The sequence below is a fragment of the Geospiza fortis genome, unplaced genomic scaffold, assembly GCF_000277835.1.
Source record: "Geospiza fortis unplaced genomic scaffold, GeoFor_1.0 scaffold190, whole genome shotgun sequence".
In the NCBI taxonomy this organism is placed as follows: Eukaryota; Metazoa; Chordata; class Aves; order Passeriformes; family Thraupidae; genus Geospiza; species Geospiza fortis.
Window position 1 is genome coordinate 5,964,542 of NW_005054328.1, and position 23,626 is coordinate 5,988,167.

Consider the following 23,626-nt stretch of genomic DNA (forward strand, 5'->3'; position numbering starts at 1 on the left):
AAATAAAGACTTAAAACTTTCAAGTTTACTTGCTTTAGAAGCTGAACTGTAGAGATGAATGTCTAAAAATTAGTTTTCAGTCCCTTAACTATGATATGCTCTTCAGGCTTCTCTATTTGGAAAATAGGAATGTAAAATGAATCATATGATGTTACCACAGGGAGAAAGTGTCAGTCATAACGTTTTTATATGATCAGAGAATGATTGTGTGTGGGGTCTTAAGTGTCAGTTGTTAATGAAACAGTAAATTTTAAGGAAAAAAAAAGCATGCTTTGAGAATATGTAATTCATATTAAGGAGATCTACTAGTGAGAAATTTGAAATTTTAAACTTACATTTGTTCCTGATTTTTGGATTGTTTTTTTCCTTTTCCTAAATAGACTTTGTTGGAATATGCAGAAAAGTGGAAGACATCAGAAGATCCTCTGCCTCTGTTGGAGGTGTACACGGTGGCTATCCGAAGTTATGTTAAAGCACGACCTTACCTTACCTCTGAGTGTGAAAACGTTGCCTTTGTGCTTGAACGTTTAGCACTGTGAGTATGGTGTTTTGGTTACTGAAACCAGTCTGTATGGAATTAACTTTTCATTGCCTAAATGTTTTCCCAATCCAGTTATGAGCACCTACCTTCCTCATGCTGTATGTAAGGGAGAATATCTGGTTGCTTGAATTAAGGCAAGGATTCCTGACCTAGGACAAGCCAACATTCCTGGCTTAAAACACTTTGTTATTATTGATCTGCATAGAATCTGAAAGGGCATCAATTTGCACAGGCTTTTACAGAGTTGGATTTGATGATTTTTTTTTTTATAGTGTCTTTTAGAGAGCTTGCTTTTACAGTTTCTGCAAGAGTGTTCATGGCCTCTTATTCTTTCTGTGTTCAAGGAAACAAACTGTTTTGTGGCTGGTGTTTCAAACAACTGTTTTGATATTAGAATAAAGAATTGTTGATTATACAATTTCAGCGTCAAAAATTTCCTCAAATAATATTCCTTTTTGACTTCCAGAAGCTGTATTGAACTTCTACTGTGTCTGCCTCTGGACTTACCTGAAAATAAATGGGAAGAATTTCAGGCTTTTGTACAGGTGAGTTTAGTTCATAAAATAAAGACTGAATAGCTTTTCAGAGTGGTTTGGAAATCATAGGGGATATTAAGTATGTAGCCTGTCTGTAAGGAGCAAGGCCTTCAGCTGGAAATCCTGCATACTCTGCAGTAATTGCTGAAGGTAATATCATCTGTCTGCATGCAGCAGCTGTGGAGAGAAAAAATAGCTACAGATTATTGAAATAAAATTTGTGTTTTAAAATATAGTTGACTGTAAACACTCTTAGAAATGAAATATTATCATATAAGTAATTCTTTATACTGTTGTACGTTTGAAATTTATGTACTTCAGTTAATACTGAAGGGTTTTAAATCTCTCACAAGACACTGACTGGTTAAGGTTTGAGCACTGCATTAAAGAAGGGTGTTGGAACAAGGTCTGCTTCTCAGTATTTATCAGAAATACATAGTGGGAGGTCCAGCATCCAGTTTTTTAAAAAAAGAAAGGAGAGGGGGGAGAAAAGAATAATAATGGAAAGACAGCTACAGTTACCTGAGGATTCTGAGCCTAAATAACATAGGAAGATGAAAGGCTGATTATTTTAGAGTGAATTTTGACTAGCAATTGCCTTATATAAATCAATTCTGAAGAGATGTGTTTGATGCTGAGAAGTTCCACAGCCTTGAGAGCAGGTGGAAAAGTAAAAGAAAAATGAGCCATTTCTTGGCTGTTTTTTTTTTTTTAAAGGACCAGTGTAAGTTGTGTGTTGCTACTTAAGCCACAAATTTTTGCAGGTATTTGTTTTGCTTCCAAGTGTACATCTGCTCACAGAATTTATTCTAGTATATAAGTGCCATGGAAGATATTTTTAATTGATTTTAAGACCCCAGCCTGTTTAATCATATTTGCATAGAACTATGCAGTGAGATCTTAACAGCTAAAATCTTTTGACATTATAAAAATATTTTTTCACTGTCTCCAGTACATAGAAATTGAGCTGCTGAAGAGTTTGAGAAGATAAAGTTTAGGCACCTGGTACCAGAACAGTATGTGGACTAGAGAAATTGCTCATCCATTTTTAAAAGAGAGGCCTATTTCACAATTTAGTTTCAGAAATTTCAGAAGTAGCCCTGTTAATAAATCTCAAGGTGAGTTTGAAGCACTCAGTTGTTTTGGTTTCTCAGCTTATATCTCAGGCAACAGAGGCAGAAGTAAAACCTGTATAGGCTGAATGTTAAGATTATTTTGTTACACATTTAACTCTCTATCTGGTAAGGTGTTAATGTGATAACATAAGGTAAAAAGGGTATGAAAGACACATTATGTCTTTTTTAAACAATACCTTGTTTTGTAAAATATATTTTTCAGGTGGCTCATAAAAACTTGATGGAAAATGGCAGCCAGGAACTGCACATTTTAACAACACTTACACAGGAGAAGGGAGTGTGGAAGAACCCAGTATTGTGTGGTATTCTGTCCCAGGAACAGTTGGACCCAGATAAAGGTAAAACTTAGAGTTATTTACTTCAATTTTGTGGTGCATTGAAATATTATTATGATCAATGGAAGTTTTTTGTTCAATACAGTTTGTAGTAATTTATAAGCCATATAAATAAATATTCATGTAGCATTTTCTGAACTATTAAGATAGTATGTTCATGGTAACATACAAATAATTTAATGTTGGTATTTGCTTAAAACATAATCATGCCTCAAATTCTTTTGCCATTTTCTTTATAAGTCATGTGAAGGGAGTTTACATACAGGCTAATTTACAGTGGGGTAAGTTCAATACTAATATGCAAAATTTATTTGACATAAACCCAAAAAAACCCTGCATATATATTTTTAAATGAAAATGTCATTTATTCTGTTATGAAATGCCAAGAGAAACTTTACTGAAGTTCATTTAGACCCGAGTTCTGAGAATGGCTAACAGTAGTTGCATAGGGAAGAGTATATGATCAGCAGAGGCTTACAAGGATATAGTGCCCTGATAGATTATTTTTGTTTTGGTCATTGCAATTCAGAAGTGGTATCCTTGTGCGAGTAAATCTTAGTTGTTTTTTTGATTCTTTGTCTAAATGGTTTTAGAATCTGTATAAAGCATCACACATAAGCATCTATGCCAAAGTTGCACAGTTCTTATATGAAGTGAAATAGTTCCGCTTAGTGTCTGCATCCTTTTAGCCTGGTGCCTGCTTATTTCATATGATATTTTCTATCTATTAACAAGGTAACTCTTCTCACATCTTTCAATGAATGCCTCACAAGACCTGATTCGATAGACTGCTATCATATCTCATCTTCTCTCTTCTGTAGTGTCTTACATGTCTTCCAAATTTACTGTCCCATTCCTTGTATGGGTAACTAAAGGTTTGTTCAGCAGTCAATATGATTCTCTGCTTTCTGCCACATTCCTTTCAAAATATATACTACTACTACTACTATTATTATTAATAATAATAATAATAATAATATAATAATCCTTTCATAACATTACCCTTGCTTCTTGATTGAGCATTGAACCAATGTTTTCTTAAATCAGAACTAAACAAGACATTTTCTTGAGGACTAGTACCTATTTCAATGTTAGGATTTTCCCCTATCATGCCTGTATGTACAGTTAGGCTTGTATTCTTTTCCTCCATGAAAATAATTTTGGGGGTTTTATCAATATTTTAATTTTATCTGTTATGCTGTGTTATGGACTGTTGGCATGTTTTTACTACCCTGCTTTTGTCAGCATATTTTGTCATGGCTCTCTGCCCTTTTCCAAATGTTTATAAAAATGCTGGATGTAGGCTGTCCCTGTACAGATCTACAGAAACCCACTGAAAGTTTGTTTGGCTTTTTTTTTTAACTTTTCATTAACTGATAATTTATCTGTACAAGGCTCTTCTTTTTACTGCCAAGAGAGCTTGGTATCTTTGGGAATTTGATGGACTTCTTTTAGTGCTTTTAGGAAATAAGTTGGATCTCCTTTTATTCAAATTACCACAGCTCCCTTGGATAAGTCCAGTAAATGTAAAATATGATTTTCAATTTTTTTTCCAGAAGTTGGGCGTACTCTTTCTCAAGATTTGCATTTTGTTGCTTCTTTTAATTACTTATTATACACCTAATACAGACTTTGGATTTGTATGTAGTCCTGAGTCTCACAGAGTACTCCTTTACTAGCTTCCTCTCAACCATACTGCAGCCATTGTAACTTGTAATGTACTTGGAAGAGAGAGGTTTAATTAATATTTAATTGCCTTGTATTTGAGTCTTGAGACCTTGCACATGAGTTCAGGAATGGATGAAGAGGACACAGGGCAGTAAGTAAGATTGTGACCATGGACTTCAGGAGAGCTATCTTTAACATCTTTAAGGAATTTCTTGTAAGAGTCCCATGGGAACAGGTCCCGCACTGCTGTCAGACATTGCATTGCATTGCATTTGCATGGTGACTGGACCTGCTATTACTTCAGGTTTCACCTGCATGATTTTTTTTCTCAAGGTTGCAGATGACAGACAAGAAGCACTTGTATTTGGAAAGAGGAATTTTCTACATTTCTCCACTTCATTAATTGGTTACGGAAGGAAACCTTAGTAAAGTTGTCTTAATTTTGTCACATCATAATGGATCTTTTGTCTTACTGCCTCTTCTTGAACTAGCTTAATGTGAGATCAGGACTGATATTAATCTAGAATTAAAACTGATCTGAATTAATGACAACTGTAAATTAGATTTCCTGAAGTCATGTGGCTGTCTGTGCAGCCTTATTGCTCAGTGTGCCAAAGACTGAAAGTTGAAGTACACCAAAGTGTTTAAGGCTATGCCATAGCCTATGCAACGTAAAAACAGTGCACTTCCATCCTCAATTTCTGGCAGTGTGGCTTGTGCTCTTTAGCATGAACCTGCTTTTCCATCCTCGAGGTTATAATTTTCTTGTAGTGATGGTATAATCCTTCAAAACTGTCATTGATATCTTCTCTATTGATACTGAGGGTGAGTGCAGGAACTGTCTAGAGGAAAAGGACCTTTGGTAACCTTATGAAAAGCCAGACTGCTGCTGCTTTTTTGGTATCTAATTCTAATTATCCTTAGAGATTTAAACCTGGATGCCAAGAGTTGGGTTCTTGAATTTTTCATAAGTTTAAATGTAGTAGGGAGGCATCTAAAGAATATCTCACTGAAAGGGGGATCTGGATACAACCATCACTATCCAGAGATTGTCAAGGTGGATAACAGGCAGACTGTAACAGCCAACATGGATCTATTTTCAGTAATTAGAGCACCTGTCACCGGACGGTTGAATGATACCAGCAGCCTCAGTTTTGAGAGGAGAAAAACCTTGTTTTCATCCTGGGTATATTCAAAGCAGCCATCTGGAACTTCTTGTACCCTTTCTCTAGACACTGTGCCACCACAGAAGCATCCAGGATTGATGCTGTATTCAGCAGAATTGTGCTTAGATGTTTGCATGAAGGATTCTGAGTCCTAGCTCCTGGTAGATATGGAAAGCGTTAAGTCAGTTCTGAGTCACCCGTAGTGTGAATGCATATGTGGACTAACACTTGAAGATGACGGAGGAGGTGTCGTGGCTCAACCCCAGCCAGCAGCCAAGCCCCACTCAGCCACTCCCTCATTCCACCACCAGCAGCGCTGGGGAGAGAATAGGAAGGGCACAGGTAGAAATCTCATAAGCTGAGATAAAGACAGCTCCCCAATGGCATCCCATTGGCCACGGTCCGCTTTCCCCGCCCCCTCTCCCCTGGGGTATAAAACCCACTGCAGGTAAAGGTTCAGCCTCTTTTCTGCCTGGGTGGTCACTGTGCTAGCAGTGTCCTGCCCCAAGCCAATAAACTGGACACTTGTCCCCAGTGGGAAAGAGCGCTTCTCGTCTTTTATCCATTCATCTGTGCAAGTCTGTGTTGGGCTTGGGTTCGAGCTGGCTGGATTGGACCCATACAAAGCCCAGAGAGCCACGGATTATCGCACATAGCGAAAGCAGAAGCCATGCACACAAGCAAAGCAAGGAATGAATTCCCTGCTTCCCATGGGCAGGCAGGTGCTCAGCCATCCCCAGGAGAGCAGGGCCCCATCACACCTCAGGGTCACTTGGGAACACAAACGCCATTGCTGCAAACGTCCTCCCCTTCCTCCTTCCTCCCCTGCCTTATATACCGAGCATGATGTTCCATGGTCTGGAATGTCCTTTTGGTCAGTTGGGGTCACCTGTCTGGGCTGTGTCTCCTCCCAAGCTCCCCCAGCTTCCCCACCAGCCTGGGAGTACAAAAATCAGGAAAGGCCTTGGCTCTGTGTAAGCCCTGCCCAGCAATAACAAAAATATCTCCACATCATCATTACTGTGTTCAGCAAAAATCCACAACACAGCCCTGTACCAGCCACTGTGAAGAAAATTAACCATACCCCAGCCAAACCCACATTGTTTCCTGACTAGCAGCTGAAGTTCTTGGAGATGGATTGTCCATGTGTATATTCATCTCCTGGCTTCATCCTCCCTGGCTAAAGCAAGGCTGATAAGACATAAAGGTGGTGGATTAATCTGTACCTATGCTACATCTGATGAGGGGTCTGGTAGTAGGATTATGAGTGCTTTGTAAGGCAAATATTCTTTGTGGTCTTTAAGTCAGCTAAAACGTGGCATTAATCTGGACTGTCTTCCACAGAGAGCCTGTTAGTGCCTGGAGCTTATTCCTGCTCTCATGTGCCACTAATCTGTGGATTACATTTTCTCTGGTTTAGTCCATGTATGGTGCGAGCAATACCTGTAGTAAAAGTTGATATCCTTCATGTGAACTTGGCATGGAATTGGTAGTAGGGCCTGATATGCCAGCTATGGAATTCAAGGGAATCAGAGTGAAACTCTCTCAGAGTGAAAAGGTTAGATCCCAGTCTGTCCAAGTTAATTTGCTAGACTTAGTAGATTGTAGTACCACCTGTCAGATGCTTTTTAAATTTTTTAATCTTCATTTTCTCTCATGTTCTGTAATTTTATATTTTGCCCATACCTTGCACAAACGTGTTTGTCGATTTTAATGGATGAGGAAGCGTTGCACAAAAATTACATTCAATATTTTTCCAGTAATTGTTCCCATTAAATATGTCAGGGTTTACACTCAAAAGTTAAGTGATTTGTTCTGGAAAAGCACTTTTGTCTCAAAGCATTTTTAGAAATTTCTATTGTTATGGTAGGCTAGCAATTTGTCCACAATACCTTTTGAAATTGACATTGCATGATAAAATATATTTATCCAATATTTTAAAAATAAACAAAACCTTCCTCAGTAACCTCAGAATCTCATCTTTGGGAAGAAGTTCCCCACCATAAACTTAGTCCTGTAACCCCAGCACTGGTTTTTGTCTTAAAATGTCAGCTTTAGTTCAGTTACAAAACAAATGTATTAAAATTCATGTTTTGAATGAGCTTTCAGATGTTAAACATAATGGTTATAATCACTGGGATTAGAATAAAGGCTTAAGAGCTAATATGTAACTAGTAACCCTGAGGTCTTCCTGTGTCTTGTTGAGAAGATAACAGAAAATGTGCTGATGCTTATGCAAGGTAGGCTGGCTGAAGCAGTAAACACGAAAGGAAGGGGATTACTGAACACTAGCAGATAGAATGTAATGTTTGCAATATTCAGTGCAGCAATTATAGTAATAAATCAGAGTGAAACATCTTGGATTACCAATATATCTTAAAGTCTAAGGTCTTCCTGTATCTTGTTACAGAAATAAGGTAAAATGTTTCACTGTTATTCCAGGCAGACTGTCCAGGACTAAACATTGTGGGCGAAGGGATTATTGGTACCTGGTAGAGGAAGAGCAAGGCTAGGCTATTGAATGTGGTTAGTCACAGGGTCATTTGTGGGTTGGCAGGAGTGTGAATGTCTTTTATAATGCATTGGTAATGATATTAAAGGAACATTTATCTGCTGTTTAGAATGTCCTCTAATAGAAACAAAAAATGTTTACTGTCTACCCATTGTCTGTTAGTGTGCTCTGATGTTCCTTTGTTCCTGCATAAATACAAATCTGGTCATAGCTTCATTGCCATGGGGAAAGGAAGAAGGAGCTCATTTGATTTGAATATTCTTACACATCAGTTAGCCATTGGTCATTTGTGCTGATCATTTGTAACAGGGTACTAGGATAAGGACAAATAACTGAGAAGGTGGTTGAAATGAAAATTCAACCATAAATCTGAAAATGCCTGCAGGATGATGATGGGGTTTAACAGGCCTGACTTCTGCAAAAGGCAACATTTTCTGCCTAAAAGTCTTGTGCATTAAAGCGGTAAAGAAAACAGTTGACCTGATTCTGATTTCAAGATAGACTTTTAGCAGTGTTCCATATAAGCAGCTGGAAGAAGGAGAAATCGTGAAATGAGGACAGTAGTGAATCAAACTAAATAGTATGGGAAGAAGCAAAGAATGAGATGAGCTTTTTTTTAATTAAGTAAACCATGTTTTGTGTTATACTAGTTCAAGTATTACAGAGAGAATTAGTTTTTTAGATGTTGAAAGTACTTACTTCATCAAATTGAAACAGGATTTGAAAAGTCAAGAAAATATAAATTAAGTGAATGGGCAACATGATTTAGGTGAAATTGAGGATGAGGAAATTAAAAGGTATATGATGAAAGTTCCTATCAAGATGTGTCAGAAAGTGAGCACTGTAGATGACCAGAACTACTACTTTGGGACTACTCAAAGGCGGGAAAAAAATCTTATTCAGAAATGATCAAGATTTTACTTCTAATACTGAAAGCATATCATGAATGTGCTAGTTTTCACAAAAGAAACAAAAATCATTAGAAAAAGTCTGCTGATTTTAAAAGATGTGAGAATGTGTTACAAAATTGAAGTGAGGGCAATTGAAAACCAAGGGGTTTTTTATGCAGTATATATCTACCTTGTGAAAACAAGGAGGGGATGATGTCAAAAGGATTAGAGAAAAGTGATTGTCTATGTATCTAGCTTTAATAATTGACTTTAAATGTTCTAGAGGTAGTACTAAACCGCATGCTTCAAAGCTGAAACAATTTTGATCTTGAAGATCTGGATGAGATTTATATTTAAGATTCAGAACATTAACCTGTGTTCCCCTTTTTGTAAAATTTTTATGCCTTCTATTGAGCACCTAGAGTTGGATTGTTAGTGTAGACTACAGAGTTTAACTCAGGTGGGAGCATGTTTGAAAAATCCAGTTCAGTACTCACCTCTTTTGAGTTTTAGACTATGCACAGTCAAATGTATGCAAGATATGCCTCTTTTTTCAAATGTGGAAAATTCTTTGGTTGAAGAACCATAAAGTGTTTGACTGTATTCTGTGGGTGTATAATACGAAACATTTCACACCAATAAAAACAGGTTCAGAAACTTCTGTACTTGTCACATATATCCTTCAATAGCAAGATCTTTAAAAGGCAACGTTAGCAAAGGCATAGCGCAAGTGTACAGAGGATGTGAGAGTAGTGGCTTTGTGTTGTCTTTCTGTAGAACTATAATTAAATGGTATCTAAATATTTTAATATTTATATGGTCTCTCAGTCTGTTTTGTGTGCAGCTGTTTAGCCAAGAAATTAGAATGAATTAAAACCTGCAAGTATATAAAAGGTCTGTGACAGGGAATCTTTATGATTAAGAAGTGCAGTTCACTGAGAAGCTTTTCCTTCATCTTTGCTTCGTATCTTTTGTATCTGTTTTGATTTGTGTAAATTTTAGGGTCAACCATGATGAGTAAATGCAGTCTGTTAACTCTGTAACATGCATATAATGTGTTGGTTTTTTCCCTTTTCTTTTTTTTTTTTTAGTGAATGAGTTTTTGGTGTCGGAAGGCCCTGTCCTGCTGGATATGCGTATTAAGCACCTAATGAAAACAAAGCAATTAACACAAGCTACCGCCCTGGCAAAACTCTGCTCTGACCATCCAGAAATCAGTGGGAAAGGCAATTTCAAACAAACCTACCTGGTCTGTCTTTGTTCAGGATCACCAAATGAAAGGCTAATGGAAGAAGTAAGTAAATAATAAAAAACTTTTTTTCTTAGACGTCTTAGACTTATTTCTTTAATGGTAGTAAAGTCACTAATCATAAGCTGGTGTTCTGTAGAATAGGTTTTTCTTTTAAAATATGATCTAAAATATTTTGGGTTTTTTTTTTCATTCAAGTCACTTTTAAGCTGAGTAGTAATGACTCAAAGCACTCATGGAAGTGAGTGTATTATTAGGTCATTAATAGACATTTTCTGGCTGTGCCATAACTTTATGCTTGATTTTACTTGAAGTATTTTAAAACTCTGCCTCAGACCTCCTTAGTAAAGTGAAGTTAATAATTTTCCCACTCTTATTACTTGAACTATATTGCTTTTTGTGTATACCTAGTACATAGAATGGGGCCCTGTAGATGCTGCTTGCAGTTCAGAGAATAAATGTAACTTCGCCGAAATTCCTGGGTGCAATTGAAGGTGAAATCAGATCTTTGATCTGGTTTGTAATATAAAATCCTTCTAATTTAAATACAGATGTCAGAGAGGAGATGACAGATTTGCTCTTTTGCATTCTTTCAGGTGGCATCTTCATTTCTCATCCCACTCCAAAGTTTTAGCTGAGCCTTTTTCCTTCTTGAAGGAAAACAAACTGCAAATGTCGCTTTTCTTGTCTGCCAGTGTCTCTGCTTTTTATTGCTGTCATCTTTTAATATTAAATATTAAGCATATTGCAATTGAAGCTAGAGGGAAAAGAGTTGTGCACTGATTAGAGCTGGAAAACTTTCCTGCCCTAGATACAGATGAAATTTTAAGATGACAGCTTCTCACTGAGCGTGTTCTTCAGATACTCAGTAGAATTGGATCAGTCTTGCTCTCCTCCCAGCTCTGGCTGCTGCAGACCCTGTCAGAACAGGCTCAGGAGGGGCTGTGACAGGGCTGTGTGATCTTACCTTTGTTTGCTGGAGACATGCAATGGAACTTTGAATTTATGACCCTGCAAACAGGCTTCCTTCATTACTCAGCCCCAACACAGAATGGGCTGGTTCAGTGAATGAACTGTGAATCCTCTGGACAAAAGGAATGGGTTAACCTTGTTTCTTTGGATGCCATAACATACAGATAAGTTCATACTGGGTTATCAGAGAGAACCTAATCCAGGTGTTTCTGAGCTTTGGATTGCTTAGATTAGCAGCTTCGGGTAACTGTTTGCAGTATTGCTAACAGTTTTGGAAAGATCGTGTCTTACTAAGAGAAGGCAGATAAGCTTTAACATGTCAGGGTGGACTTAAAAACTGAGAAGGGCTGTCATTTTTGTAGTGTGAGAACAGCAAGAAAATAGTAAAAAAAAAAAAAGGTGCAAAAAAGTATATTATCGGTGTGGAAATTTTTATATCCATTCAGACTAGGTAGGAAAGTAACATCTAAGCAAGTTTTCAGCATGGTTTCCTAATAGTTTCCTGCAATAATGTGAAGAATTCAGACCTGCAGTATATGAAATGCTAGACTGACAAACTTGATGTAGAAACCTTTGTTAGAAACGGGGTCTCTTAGGAAATGTGACAGGCTGGAAAAGCTTTTAATGAAGTTCCCTTATTGTAACTTCGGTTTGCTGTATTCTTCTCTAAGCTTTTAATTGATAGTCCCTGTCTGAGATGGGGCACTGAGCAAAGCAGACCTTCAGTCTAAACTGCTATTACATTTATACTGTTCCATGTTAAGAAATGCAGTTTTCTCTAGAAGATGACTTTGAGATTATTAAACCTCCAGTGACATTCAGTGAAGGGCTATTAGTATATTTACAAAGTGTCAATTTAGAGGTGTGAAAATAAGTAGTTGTACTATTCAAAATTGTAGTTTGATTGCTGGATGCCGTGGTACCCAATCCAGCTGTGCTGCCGCCTTACCCAGAGTGCCGGACCAGCTGGGTGTTTGGGTGAGCACTTCTGTTTCTTGCTTTGGGTGGTCTTGTGATTTCTCAAGAGACACTTCCAACAGTGCTGTTGTCATAGTCAAGCTATTCTTCAGCTGCTGGTGTCAAAGAAAAAATACCAGCATGTCCTGCCAGATGCACTAATGGATGTAATCAAACCAGTCTGCTGAGAATCAAATTAGACAGTATTGTTACAGCAAGTGCACTGATTCAGTACTGATAGCTGTCTAGTAGTACTGGGCAGCTGTGATTTTTCCTTTGATTTGCCATAAAACTAAGTACTTCCATTGGTACTTGACAAATAATTTATATTGCACAGACTGTAGTGTTCCTCTAGAACAGCATTCAGATGACCTGCTTCTTACTGTACAGCTTTCCTTTTCTTCATATCTTTGGTTTTTTAAAAAGTACTAGAACAGTCATGTTAAACCTCAGATTCATTAATCATCCAGCTCATTGTGTTAAAGCAGTAGTGACATCACTGAGAAGTAAACTGGATTAGAATTACAAGTAATTTTCTTTTTTGTGTTAAGCTGCAATTTAAAGTTATAAGTCTTCATATCACTGTTACCATATGTATGTGATATATATTAATAATTAATATACTTTAAAATTTTTAGGTGACTGGGACACTAGATACAAATAAGTAATGTCTAAGAAAAAGGCTTATGTTCACTCTAATAAGACAGTTTTTCTGGTGGCATAATGAGTTTTGATACTAGAAATATACTGATTTGCTTTCAAGCTCATCTCTGTCCAACTGTTAAAGTTCTGAATTATTGTCTTGCAAAGGCTAATGTGACTGTGTGTTTGAAAATGCAAGCACTTCCTGAGTCTTGTTCTTCTCTTTCTTCTCTTCTAGATTGCAGAAGTAGATTGTAAAGATGCACTAGAAATGATCTGTAACCTGGAATCTGATGGAGATGAAAAAAGTGCTCTAATTCTATGTGCAGCATTTCTATCTCGCCAGCTGCAGCAAGGGGAGATGTACTGTGCGTGGTGAGTTTGAATCTTATTTTCTATCTAAGAACAAAAACTTAGTCTGGGGAAGATACATAAGCCATAAATTAACTTTCTTTACCTTGATAAAATCTGTGAGCTAAACAGAAAGGAGATAATAAGACTCTTGGAAAACTAAAAAATAAAAAATAAATGGATTTTGCAAGATAAGCATCCATTGCAGGAATTTGAAGGATATCTGTATGATGAGGCAAATACCAATAGCTGGTTAATAATTTTTCCATAGAAATAAGAAATTTAATAACTGCAGGCAACTGGTCAGCATTATGTCAGCATTTAATGAGTAAGTACTGTTCTTTCTGTCCTGTAATAACACAGTGTTTCTTTTTCTAACAAATGTAGAAAGGAAGAAGCTCTTTACTACTACTATAACCACAATAATAAGCTAGATGAAGATACTTATTGTTTAGGGCTTGCTTTCTTAATGTGGGAACAAGTAACTGGTCTTTGTTGGCAGATATTTGAGCTGTTAGAGTTTTAATTTCCTTCTGCTCACTAGCAAACCTGTATAATTCTTGAAGAATTTGCTTTGTCTGTGCATCTCTGTTTTATGTGCAGCAGCAGGAGAAAACTGCTAATGCAGCATTTTGCTTTAAGAGATTCTTCTAAAGTTTTGGGTGATACAGCATTTTACAAGGTACTAGGCTCTTTGCACCCGAGGAGGAATCAACAAATAAGATAATGTAGATGCTGTGATACTGTTTGGCTTTGGGGGCTAATTCCTTGCTAAATCACAGTCACATCCAGCTCTTAAAGCAGAGTAGCTTTAGAAAAAGTATATCTACCACAGAGAAAAGCCAATCTTCTGTAGTAATTACTCTTAGTAATTACTAAGAGTTCAGAAGTATACAGTTCCAATCTGTGAATAGTAAATTACTGTACAAGGCTTCTTTTTTTCCAAGGCCACATAATGAGTAAACTATGTAGCATAAATTGTGGTAATACAGGTTTTATTCTGAACTGTCCTTCTGGAATTAAGCCATTGTCATAATTTTGAAATTTAGATACTTAGTAGTGTGGATATTTTAATAAAAGATAAGGTGTAAATAAATAAATTTCAGGCTTTTTCCTTTCTCAAAGACAAAATGGAAACTGTTCTCAGACTTGCATTTTTTGTTATAAGACTAGTGGTTGCATTGATGGCCCTGAAATATTGTTCTCTTGTTCTAGGGAACTGACTCTTTTCTGGAGTAAACTGCAGCAAAGGGTAGAGCCTTCTATTCAAGTGTATCTAGAGAGATGTCGTCAACTTTCTGTGTTAACTAAGACTGTTTATCACATTTTCTTCCTGATTAAAGTAATTAATTCAGAGGTAAGGATACTCCCGAAAGAATATTTTTGGCACTTTCAATGGAATGGTAATCAGGAAAATTTATGAAAACTTCTTTGACATCCTGTCTTTCTGTATAGTATCAGTTTCAGGGCAATCCTAATTGGTTTTAGGAATGGCCATAGCAACTTCCTGCTGCAGGTAAATTATAAATTGATTCATTTTGAATCATTAAAACTTTGGTTCCTTTGCAAAAAGAGTAGGATTAAACAGAAAAGCTGGATGCCACAACTGAGATGAAGAAAGAAGCAAAGGTGAGGTTATGGCCTCTAGGTTTGTCTGTGTCCTCTAAATGTGGTATTTTCTGTAAGAAGGCCCTAACATTCCTCACCATTATTTTCCATATTTCAAAAATTACAGAAAATTGAGAGGACCAGCTTATGAGGAAAGGAAATGAAGGGTGTATGTTAATATATACGAAAAGGAAAATTACAGGAAATTAGAAAGAAAAGAAGAAACTACAAAAAAACCCCAAAAACTACAACTCAAAACCTTTTGAATTGCCACTTATGAATGCAGTTTATTTTGATAAATGAAATGCTTGTCACCTGTGGGCTTAGGTCCAATGTTGTATTAAAACTCTGCTTACATTTCTCAGCCAACCTTGTCATCTAGTTTTCTTAGTTTCTTTAGTAGTTGCAATATTTAATATTGATAGCTAAATTGAGCTCCTATGAAGATTTCTGTAAGCTGGGAAATTAATTCTAAGAATAAAAATTCCTGGTTTTGTTTTTCAGTGTTCTGGTACGGCTAATCATGGGCTTTTAAATTTAAAGATTTTTTCCCGCCCTGTAAGATGTGAAATAAATTGGAATTAGAGAGGGGGAGGAAAATAACTTTCACAGAGTCTTGTGATATTAAGATCTCTGCCTGCTCTGTGCCATATTGATTTTTCTCCAGTGAGCATTTACTTGTTGGTAGAAATTGGAGACCATGTAGGTAGTAGACTTGTACATTCATAAATTTGCTGAACCTTATTCTCATGTATGCCACAGCCTCTCTCATGCATCCCTGGCAGCATAAAGAGCTTGTAAAGTCAATATAAATGTAAATAGTGTTGCCTTAGGGTATGAATGAGTAAAGACCACATGACCTTTAGAACATTCAAATGATGGAACATTTAACAAAATGTAACTACACTCACTGCCTTCAGTTGGACTGAAGCCGTGTGTGCAGTTGAGGTCAGTTGACTTTGAAGTGACATAATTTTTAAAAATAAGAGTAAAGCTTTTACTTTAAGTGATCTCTAAGTTATAGATCTTTCTGAAGATCATGTGTTTTTTCATTAACTGTAGCAGTTTCTGCCATTTGATTTCTACCCAGTGTTAAGTTGATGTTTCATAGAAGCTCATCTCAAATACCTGTGGCACAACTGATAGGCTTTATTCCAAGGAAAAGGCTCAATATTGTTCTCATATAAACTGAACACCTCTAACATACAGTCCAAAAGTGCTCAAACTAGACAGGACATACAATTAATTGGTCTTTAAGTTGTATGTGAACTTCAACATTTTTAGTAGCATGAAGAGAAATTATGCAACTTAAGGAATAGCATCTGAGGAAAATCCATTCTGTTTCTTGAGGTAAAAAGTACTACTGTTAACGCCAGGTGCATTTTTTCTGACACTTACGATTGAATAATGACGTCTTTTACTTAAAACTATAGAAAGAGTTAGATAAAATGACTTACTAAAATTAGTCTTGCTTTGCAGATTGATGGTGCTGGACTTGCAACATGTATTGAACTGTGTGTGAAAGCATTGCGCTTGGAATCCAGTGAAAATGCAGATGTCAAGATATCTATTTGCAAGACTATCTCCTGCTTACTTCCAGATGATTTGGAGGTGAAACGTGCTTGTCAGCTGAGTGAATTTCTTCTGGAACCCACTGTGGATGCATATTATGCTGTTGAAATGCTATATAATCAGCCTGACCAGAAGTATGATGAAGAGAATCTTCCAATACCAAATTCTTTGCGCTGTGAGCTCTTACTTGTACTGAAAACTCAGTGGCCTTTTGATCCAGAGTTCTGGGACTGGAAAACTCTGAAGCGTCAGTGTCTGGCACTTATGGGAGAGGAGGCATCCATCGTGTCATCCATAGACGAACTAAACGACAGTGAAGTTTATGAGAAGGCAGAGGATGACCAAGAAGATAATAAAGAAACTTCTCTGAATGGCCTTGCTGGCATTGATGAGGCTACCAGCCTTCTTAGGGGTATCAGAGATGAAAAGCAGAAAAAGAGAGAAATCAAAAAACTCAGAGAGAGGGGGTTCATATCAGCTAGATTTAGGAACTGGCAAGCTTACATGCAGTATTGTGTGTTATGTGACAAGGAATTCCTAGGTCATAGAATAGTTAGACATGCACAGAAACATTATAAAGATGGAATTTACAGTTGCCCTATCTGTGCCCAAAATTTTAATTCTAAAGAAAACTTTGTTCCCCATGTAACTTTGCATGTGAAAAAATCTAGCAAAGAGAGATTGGCTGCTATGAAACCACTGAGGCGACTGGGAAGACCTCCAAAAATAGCAACTGCCAATGAGAATCAGAAAACTAATTCTGTATCCAAACAGGAGCAGCGACCCATTAAGAAGAACAGCCTCTATTCAACAGACTTCATTGTGTTTAATGATAATGATGGCTCAGATGATGAAAATGATGACAAAGATAAACCTTACATACCAGAGATAGTGCCAGTTCAAAAGCCACCCCCTGTTAATGAATTCACTTGCCCTGTAACATTTTGCAAAAAAGGCTTTAAATATTTTAAAAATCTAATAGCACATGCAAAGGGCCATAAAGATAATGAAGAAGCTAAACGTTTTCTTGAAATGCAGAGCAAAAAAGTGATTTGCCAGTACTGTAGACGACATTTTGTAAGTGTTACTCACCTGAATGATCATTTACAAATGCACTGTGGCAGCAAGCCTTATATCTGCATACAGATGAAATGTAAGGCTGGCTTTAACAGTTACGCTGAGCTGCTCACCCATAGGAGAGAGCATCAAGTCTTCAGAGCTAAGTGTATGTTTCCCAAATGTGGCAGAGTGTTTTCTGAAGCCTATTTACTCTATGATCACGAAGCACAACACTATAATACCTATACCTGCAGAGTCACAGGCTGTGGGAAGGTGTACCGCTCACAGAACGAACTGGAGAAGCATGTTGAGGATCACAACAAGCAGCCTGAAAAAGAAGAGCAGCCTGAAAACCAAACTGATCAGCCTGATCTTAGTCAGCCTCCTAAAGCTAATGAAAGTACTGATGGAGTTGCAGTTAAAGAGGAATTGACATCTCCTCCAGCTGAAAACAGAAGCAGTTTCATTGAAGAAGAAAACATCTGGAACCAAATCAAAGAAGAACCAGTAGGGAATGAAAGTGTAAATGCATCGGTGAGTGTACTGCAGCAAAGCAATTCCTTGCCTAATGCTGGTTCAGAGCAGTCTCCTATGAGTTCAATAAAAACAGAAGAAACAGTTCCAGCAGGCAGCATTAAGATGTCTGTTGTTAACCAGAAGATCCGAGATAGCTTTGTGAAAAGAGGTAAATTGGCTGCTACTGCCAGTAAAGTAGATACTACTAAACCTGGAGTCCAGCAGTTGTGCCCATCAGTTGACTCTTGTCTTCCGGTTTTCCAAGAGAGAAATGAGGAAGGCTGTCTCAGTCAGACTCAGAATGTTCAAACTGTGACCTCAGACACATTAAAACCAGAAGCCCTTGAATCAAAAAGCTTAGAAAGACAAGTGAGCATCGTAAATCCATTCAGCATGCAGAATCAGACAGGGTATCGAAATGGTGTACCCATTTCCAAACTTGAAATTGAAGACAGTATTAAAGCTGCAGCTAATCTGTATAACCTGCCTTTAAAAACTTTAGAAAGTATTACTTTTATTCCATCACAGCCTAATATAAATAGCTCTTTAGTTCCAGCTGTGTCACCAGCAGCCCCAGTTCAGAAATTTAATTGTCAGGTTGAGGGGTGCACTCGAACGTACAATTCATCACAGAGCATTGGCAAACACATGAAGGCAGCCCACCCTGATGAATATGCTGCTTTTAAAATGCAGCGCAAAAATAAGAAACCGCGGAAATCCAGCAATCTGCAAAACGTGCCGAATGATGGGAAGATTGTGTATCTTATGCCATCACAGGTGGGCAATCCCAGTGGTGCTGCTTTTATTGCACAGAACAAATCAAATTTGAATCCCACCTCTTCCAGTCAAGTGCAGCATGTCTCAAGTACTCTTTTCCCAACCCACCTAGAAAATCTGGCGAATCCTATGTTGCCTATAGTGGAAAGTGTCATAAATCCAAATTTGTCTGCTCGTATTAAAAGTGAGCCTGAGAGTGTTTTGTGTTCACAAATGGAAAATCTGTCTGCTGCAACCTTACCTTCCCAGTTGGATGATCTGGCAAAAACAGTTATGCCTCTGAATATTGATGGTGGTTCAGATCCTTTTCTTCCTTTGCCTGCAGAAAATGGTCCAATGTCTCTATTTCCTTCATCAGCAGAGAATCCTCCAAATTCAGTCTTCTCACAACTGGAAAATAACACAAATAGCTTTTCTTTGCAACTAGAAGGAAACGCTAGTTCTGCCTTCCCAAAAGAGGAGAGTGTTGATCAAATATTTCCTTCACAACTGAGTAATGAAAATAACTTCAGTGAAACTAGTTCTCAGCACCCAGCTTCAGAAAAGGTGAAAAAAGATCGTGGCAGGGGCTCAAATGGGAAAGAAAGGAAGCCAAAGCATAACAAGCGAGCAAAGTGGCCAGCAATAATTAGAGATGGCAAATTTATCTGTAGCAGGTGTTTCAGAGTTTTTACTAATCCTAGATCACTTGGTGGTCACTTATCTAAGAGGTCTTACTGTAAGCCTCTTGAAGGATCAGAAATTTCTCCAGAAGCTCTGCAGGCTAATGGACAGTCTTTGCTTGCCAGTATGATTCTTTCTTCAAATTCATTAAACTTGCAGCAACCTCAGGAGTCTGCCTTCAATCCAGAGACCTGTTTTAAAGATCCATCATTCCTCCAGTTACTTGCAGCTGAAAATCGTTCTGCACTGCAGACTATGTTTCCACGGGCCAATGTGACTAATACCAGTGGGAATGAGGAAGGTAATCAAATTATAAAGCAAGCCTTGGAAACTGCAGGCATCCCGAGTAGCTTTGATAACACACAAGTACTTCCACGTGTGGTTACAACAAGCTGTGTCTCTGGTACAACCCAGATGAACGCAGCCATTCTCCCCAGCTCAGCCACGCCCTCTCTGCTGCAGACAGTCTGCAACCCCAGTACCCTGCTGTCAGACCAAAACAGGACCCTCAATGCCAAAATTCCTTCACTAAACGAATGCAAGACTTTGCCTGGTTTTGCAACAGAGGACTTAATGCTAAAGACTGTTGAAAATGGCTTGTGTCCTAGCTCATATTCTAACACTGCTGCAGCAGCACAAAACTTTGCAGGGAACAGTTCACGAGTTTCAGTTATAAGTAGTCCCAAGAATTCGGGATCAAGCAACTTGAATAAGAAGGGAACCAGCTCCTCAAAGAGGAAGAGAAAAACACCTACACCCCTGCTTGTGCCCAATACATCACAGAAATTAACAGTAAACAATGCAACAGTAATGGGACTTCTAACCAAAAGCACTGAAGGAAACATGCAAATACAGGGAGAAAGTTTTCAGTCCAACTTGCTGGCAAATTGTGGCTCTCAAACGGTGGTGGAAAACCTTGCACAGAAACTCAGTAATGTTGACAATCAGTTATTCATGGCCAGTATTAAAGATAATTTCAAAACAAACCTTGAGGCTCATACAGTTCTGCCCCCTTTAACAGTAAAAACTGAAAATGGGGATTCCCAAATGATGGCTGCAAATTCTTGTGTGCAAGCAAATTCGGAAGAACGGATTTCACAGGACAGTGTTATGCAGAACTTCGAAAAAACCCTGGAAATAATTAAAACTGCTATGAATTCACAGATGCTTGAGGTAAAAACTGAAATTCAGGATACTGTTGCTGCTTCAGGACAGAACTTGCAAGTAAATAACACCCAGGCTGCTTCAGAAAATTCAGCACACAGTGTAAAACTACCCACTTCTACACAGTTTGCTGTGCACACAGGGAATGTTACTGCTGCAAAGGGTAGCTCTGCTCAGGCTGAGATACCTCAAAAGGATGATACTCAAATGTCAGAAATTTTGGAAGGCTTGCAAAAACTGAAGCTAGAAGATGATTCTCCCATTCCAATCTCTAAGACTGTTTCTCAGTGTCCTCCAGCAGATAAGCTAGCACCAGCAGTTCCTGTTGTTTCACTTGAAAATAAATCCCTCATCCAGCTATCTCCAGAGGCAAGTAACATTCAGTTTAGTGATAGAGTTAATAAACCTTTTGTATGTCAGAATCCTGGCTGCAGTTACAGTGCTATGACAAAAGATGCATTATTTAAACACTATGGCAAGATCCATCAGTACACTGCAGAAATGATACTAGAAATAAAGAAACATCAACTGAAGTATGCCCCATTCAAATGTGTTGTAGCTACCTGTCCAAAAACATTCACAAGAAACTCTAATCTCCGAGCACACTGTCAGCTTGTACATCATTTTACAACAGAGGAGATGGTAAAATTAAAAATTAAGAGGCCTTATGGCAGAAGATCTCAAAATGAAACTGTAAACACAGCCCCACAACCTCTTGAAATAAAAACTGTGCAGACACTAGTAATAGAAAACAAAACTGTAGCTCCACTGGTCAAAGAAACTCAGATAAAGGAAGCTATAGAGCCTGTAAAAGTATTGGAAAAACTTCTACCAGAAAATAATATTCCTGAAAGACTGGAAAAACCTCCCCAGGTGGTTTCTGTTCCACTGGAGCAGCACAATCCAGCATCTTTTGATGGTATGCAGGAACAAACCAAAGTACGCAAGGCTAGGAAGCACAGGAAGGAGAAAGAGGAGAGGAATGGTAGAAAGCCTGTAACAAAATCTCTGGAGTTTCCCACTAGGTACAGCCCTTACCGGCCGTACCGGTGCGTCCATCAGGGCTGCTTTGCAGCTTTCACAATACAACAAAACCTCATTCTTCATTACCAGGCTGTGCACAAATCAGACCTCCCTGCTTTCTCTGCTGAAGTGGAGGAGGAGAATGAGCAAGGCAGAGAGGAATGCGAGGAGGTGGAAACCAAACCTGCTGTCAGAGAGTTCAGGTGTGAGGTGAATGACTGCTCTCGTATCTTCCAGGAAGTTACCAGCTTGATACAGCATTATATGAAGCTTCATGACATGACCCCAGAGCAAATTGGAAGCATGAAATCAGCTCCAGAGGTGGGAAGGTTTTTTTGTGATCAGTCTCAGTGTAAGTCTTCGTTTACAGCGTATCTTAATTATGTTGTGCATCTTGAGACAGAGCACAGTGTTGAGATAAAGCCAAACAAAGTAGAAGATGATGGCATGTTCAAGTGTGACTGTGAAGGCTGTGACCGTATTTATGCTACTAGGTCTAACCTCTTGAGGCATATTTTTAACAAACATAATGACAGGCATAAAGATCATCTAATAAGACCCAGGAGGCTGACACCAGGCCAGGAAAACATTTCAAGCAAAGCAAATCAGGAGAAACCGTTGAGGTCTAAACAGAGAGGACTCAAAAACAGATCGGGAAAAGAGGGTAACAGGCTGTCAGTGAAAACAAAACGAAAGAAAAATGTGAATTTGGAAAATAAAAACTCAAAAGGAATACAGGTTCAGGAAAATAAGGCTTATTCACTGAAGCGCGGCAAGTACGTGTATTTAATAAAGGCCAGAAATGATGCCTTATCAGAATGTACCAGCAGGTTCATAACTCAGTATCCCTGTATGATAAAGGGATGCTCGTCCGTAGTCACAAGTGAAAGTAACATTATAAGGCATTATAAATGTCACAAACTGTCCAAAGCTTTTACTTCCCAACACAGGAATCTTCTTATTGTATCTAAAAAACACTCTGTCTCCCAAGTAAAGGAAGCCTCTTGTGAGCAGGAGGAAACTGATAAAAAAACTGACGTGAAAGAGCCTGAACCAAGTTTGACAGCGAGCAATAATGATTCAAGCACAACTACCTTATCACAAAAGGAAACTGAAAAAGGTGAGAAGGATGAAGTGGATGAACTGACAGAACTATTCATTACTAAACTAATTAATGAGGATTCTTCAACTGCTGAAAACCAAGCAAAAATCTCTTCCAGTGTAAATAGTGACTTGCAGGAGACCAGCTCCTGCCCCTCAGAGAAGCAAAAATCAAACAACCTGAAAAGAGCAAATAAAGAAAAAAATGTATCTCAGAGTAAGAGAAAGAGAGCTGAGAAAACAGAGGATGCACTGCCCAGTGGTGTGAGTAGCCTGCACAAGGAGGAAGAGACTGCTGTTGCCATTCAAACAGCTGAGGAGCAACCTGCGGCTTTTGACTGGAGCTCGTTCAAGCCAATGGGTTTTGAAGTGTCGTTCCTCAAGTTCCTTGAAGAATCTGCTGTGAAGCAAAAGAAAAACTCTGAAAGAGAATACCATAGCAGTGGAACCAAAAAAGGATCCCATTCAAACTCTCGGAAAGCCAGCGAGAAGGCCCCCGTAGCAAGCGATACCGTCGCTGGGTTGTGTTCTGAAACTGAAACCCTTGTACCGTTTGCCAACCCATCAAGGCTTCCATGTGGTGATAATGTAAAGATAGTGTTAGACAAAACTCTTAAAGACTGCACTGAGCGTGTGTTGAAGCAGCTTCAGGAAATGAAACCTGTGGTCAGTTTGAGAAAGCTCGAAGGACGTTGGGAGGATAATCCAGAGGTTATAGCTGCAAAAGTAATTGTTTTGGGTACTGAGGAAGGGGAATCAAAACACTGAAAACCTAACGTGTTTAACCATGACCTGTAATAGAATTTATTTTGAATAGGAAGCCATCAAGCATGCTAGTAACTGTGGAGCTCTTTTATTTTGAAGTGATTTAATCTAGCAAAAAACATGACATGAGTCATGTAAATGTCTTATTTGTTTTTATCCCTATGGGACTTGAAGAAAGTAATTGCTTCAGTTTTGTAAATACTTGATCAAGACCTCAACTTTCTATCAGATTGTCCTTTCCATAAACTAAATCTTTGTGAGTTGTCTGTGATTGGTATCTTTCACCAGGTTACTTCTCATGTATAACAGTTTTCTTTATTTGTAGATACATTTTTTTGTATATATTTATTATTGTAAATCATTTGCTGCCACCAGCAGTCTGTAAGTCTAAACTATTAAATGACACATTTATATTCGGAATTT

At 38.1% G+C, this 23,626-nt stretch overlaps 1 protein-coding gene across 2 annotated transcripts; it reads left to right on the forward strand.

Annotated features, from left to right (window-relative positions):
- Positions 1–335: 335 nt before the first annotated feature.
- On the forward strand, positions 336–23,623 carry ZNF292 (zinc finger protein 292). Of its 2 annotated transcripts, XM_005421183.2 has the most exons (7): positions 336–535; positions 1,008–1,086; positions 2,416–2,551; positions 9,876–10,078; positions 12,843–12,979; positions 14,171–14,312; positions 16,043–23,623. In XM_005421183.2, exons 3-7 carry the CDS (start codon positions 2,434–2,436, stop codon positions 23,204–23,206), a joined length of 7,764 nt encoding a protein of 2,587 aa, XP_005421240.1. In that variant the 5' UTR covers positions 336–535; positions 1,008–1,086; positions 2,416–2,433; the 3' UTR covers positions 23,207–23,623. The 2 variants fall into 2 exon arrangements, with proteins under 2 accessions (XP_005421240.1, XP_030913049.1); XM_031057189.1 differs by lacking the exons at positions 336–535; positions 1,008–1,086; positions 2,416–2,551 and adding an exon at positions 11,905–11,983 and having other exon boundaries at positions 9,983–10,078.
- Positions 23,624–23,626: the final 3 nt, after the last annotated feature.

Bases quoted from the DNA above. Each gene is read 5' to 3' on its own strand.
- ZNF292 (XM_005421183.2), top strand. From the start codon at position 2,434: ATGGAAAATGGCAGCCAGGAACTGCACATTTTAACAACACTTACACAG. The intron at 2,552-9,875 runs GTAAAACTTAGA...TTTTTTTTTTAG, and splicing joins ACAGTTGGACCCAGATAAAG to TGAATGAGTTTTTGGTGTCG. The intron at 14,313-16,042 runs GTAAGGATACTC...CTTGCTTTGCAG, and splicing joins TTAAAGTAATTAATTCAGAG to ATTGATGGTGCTGGACTTGC.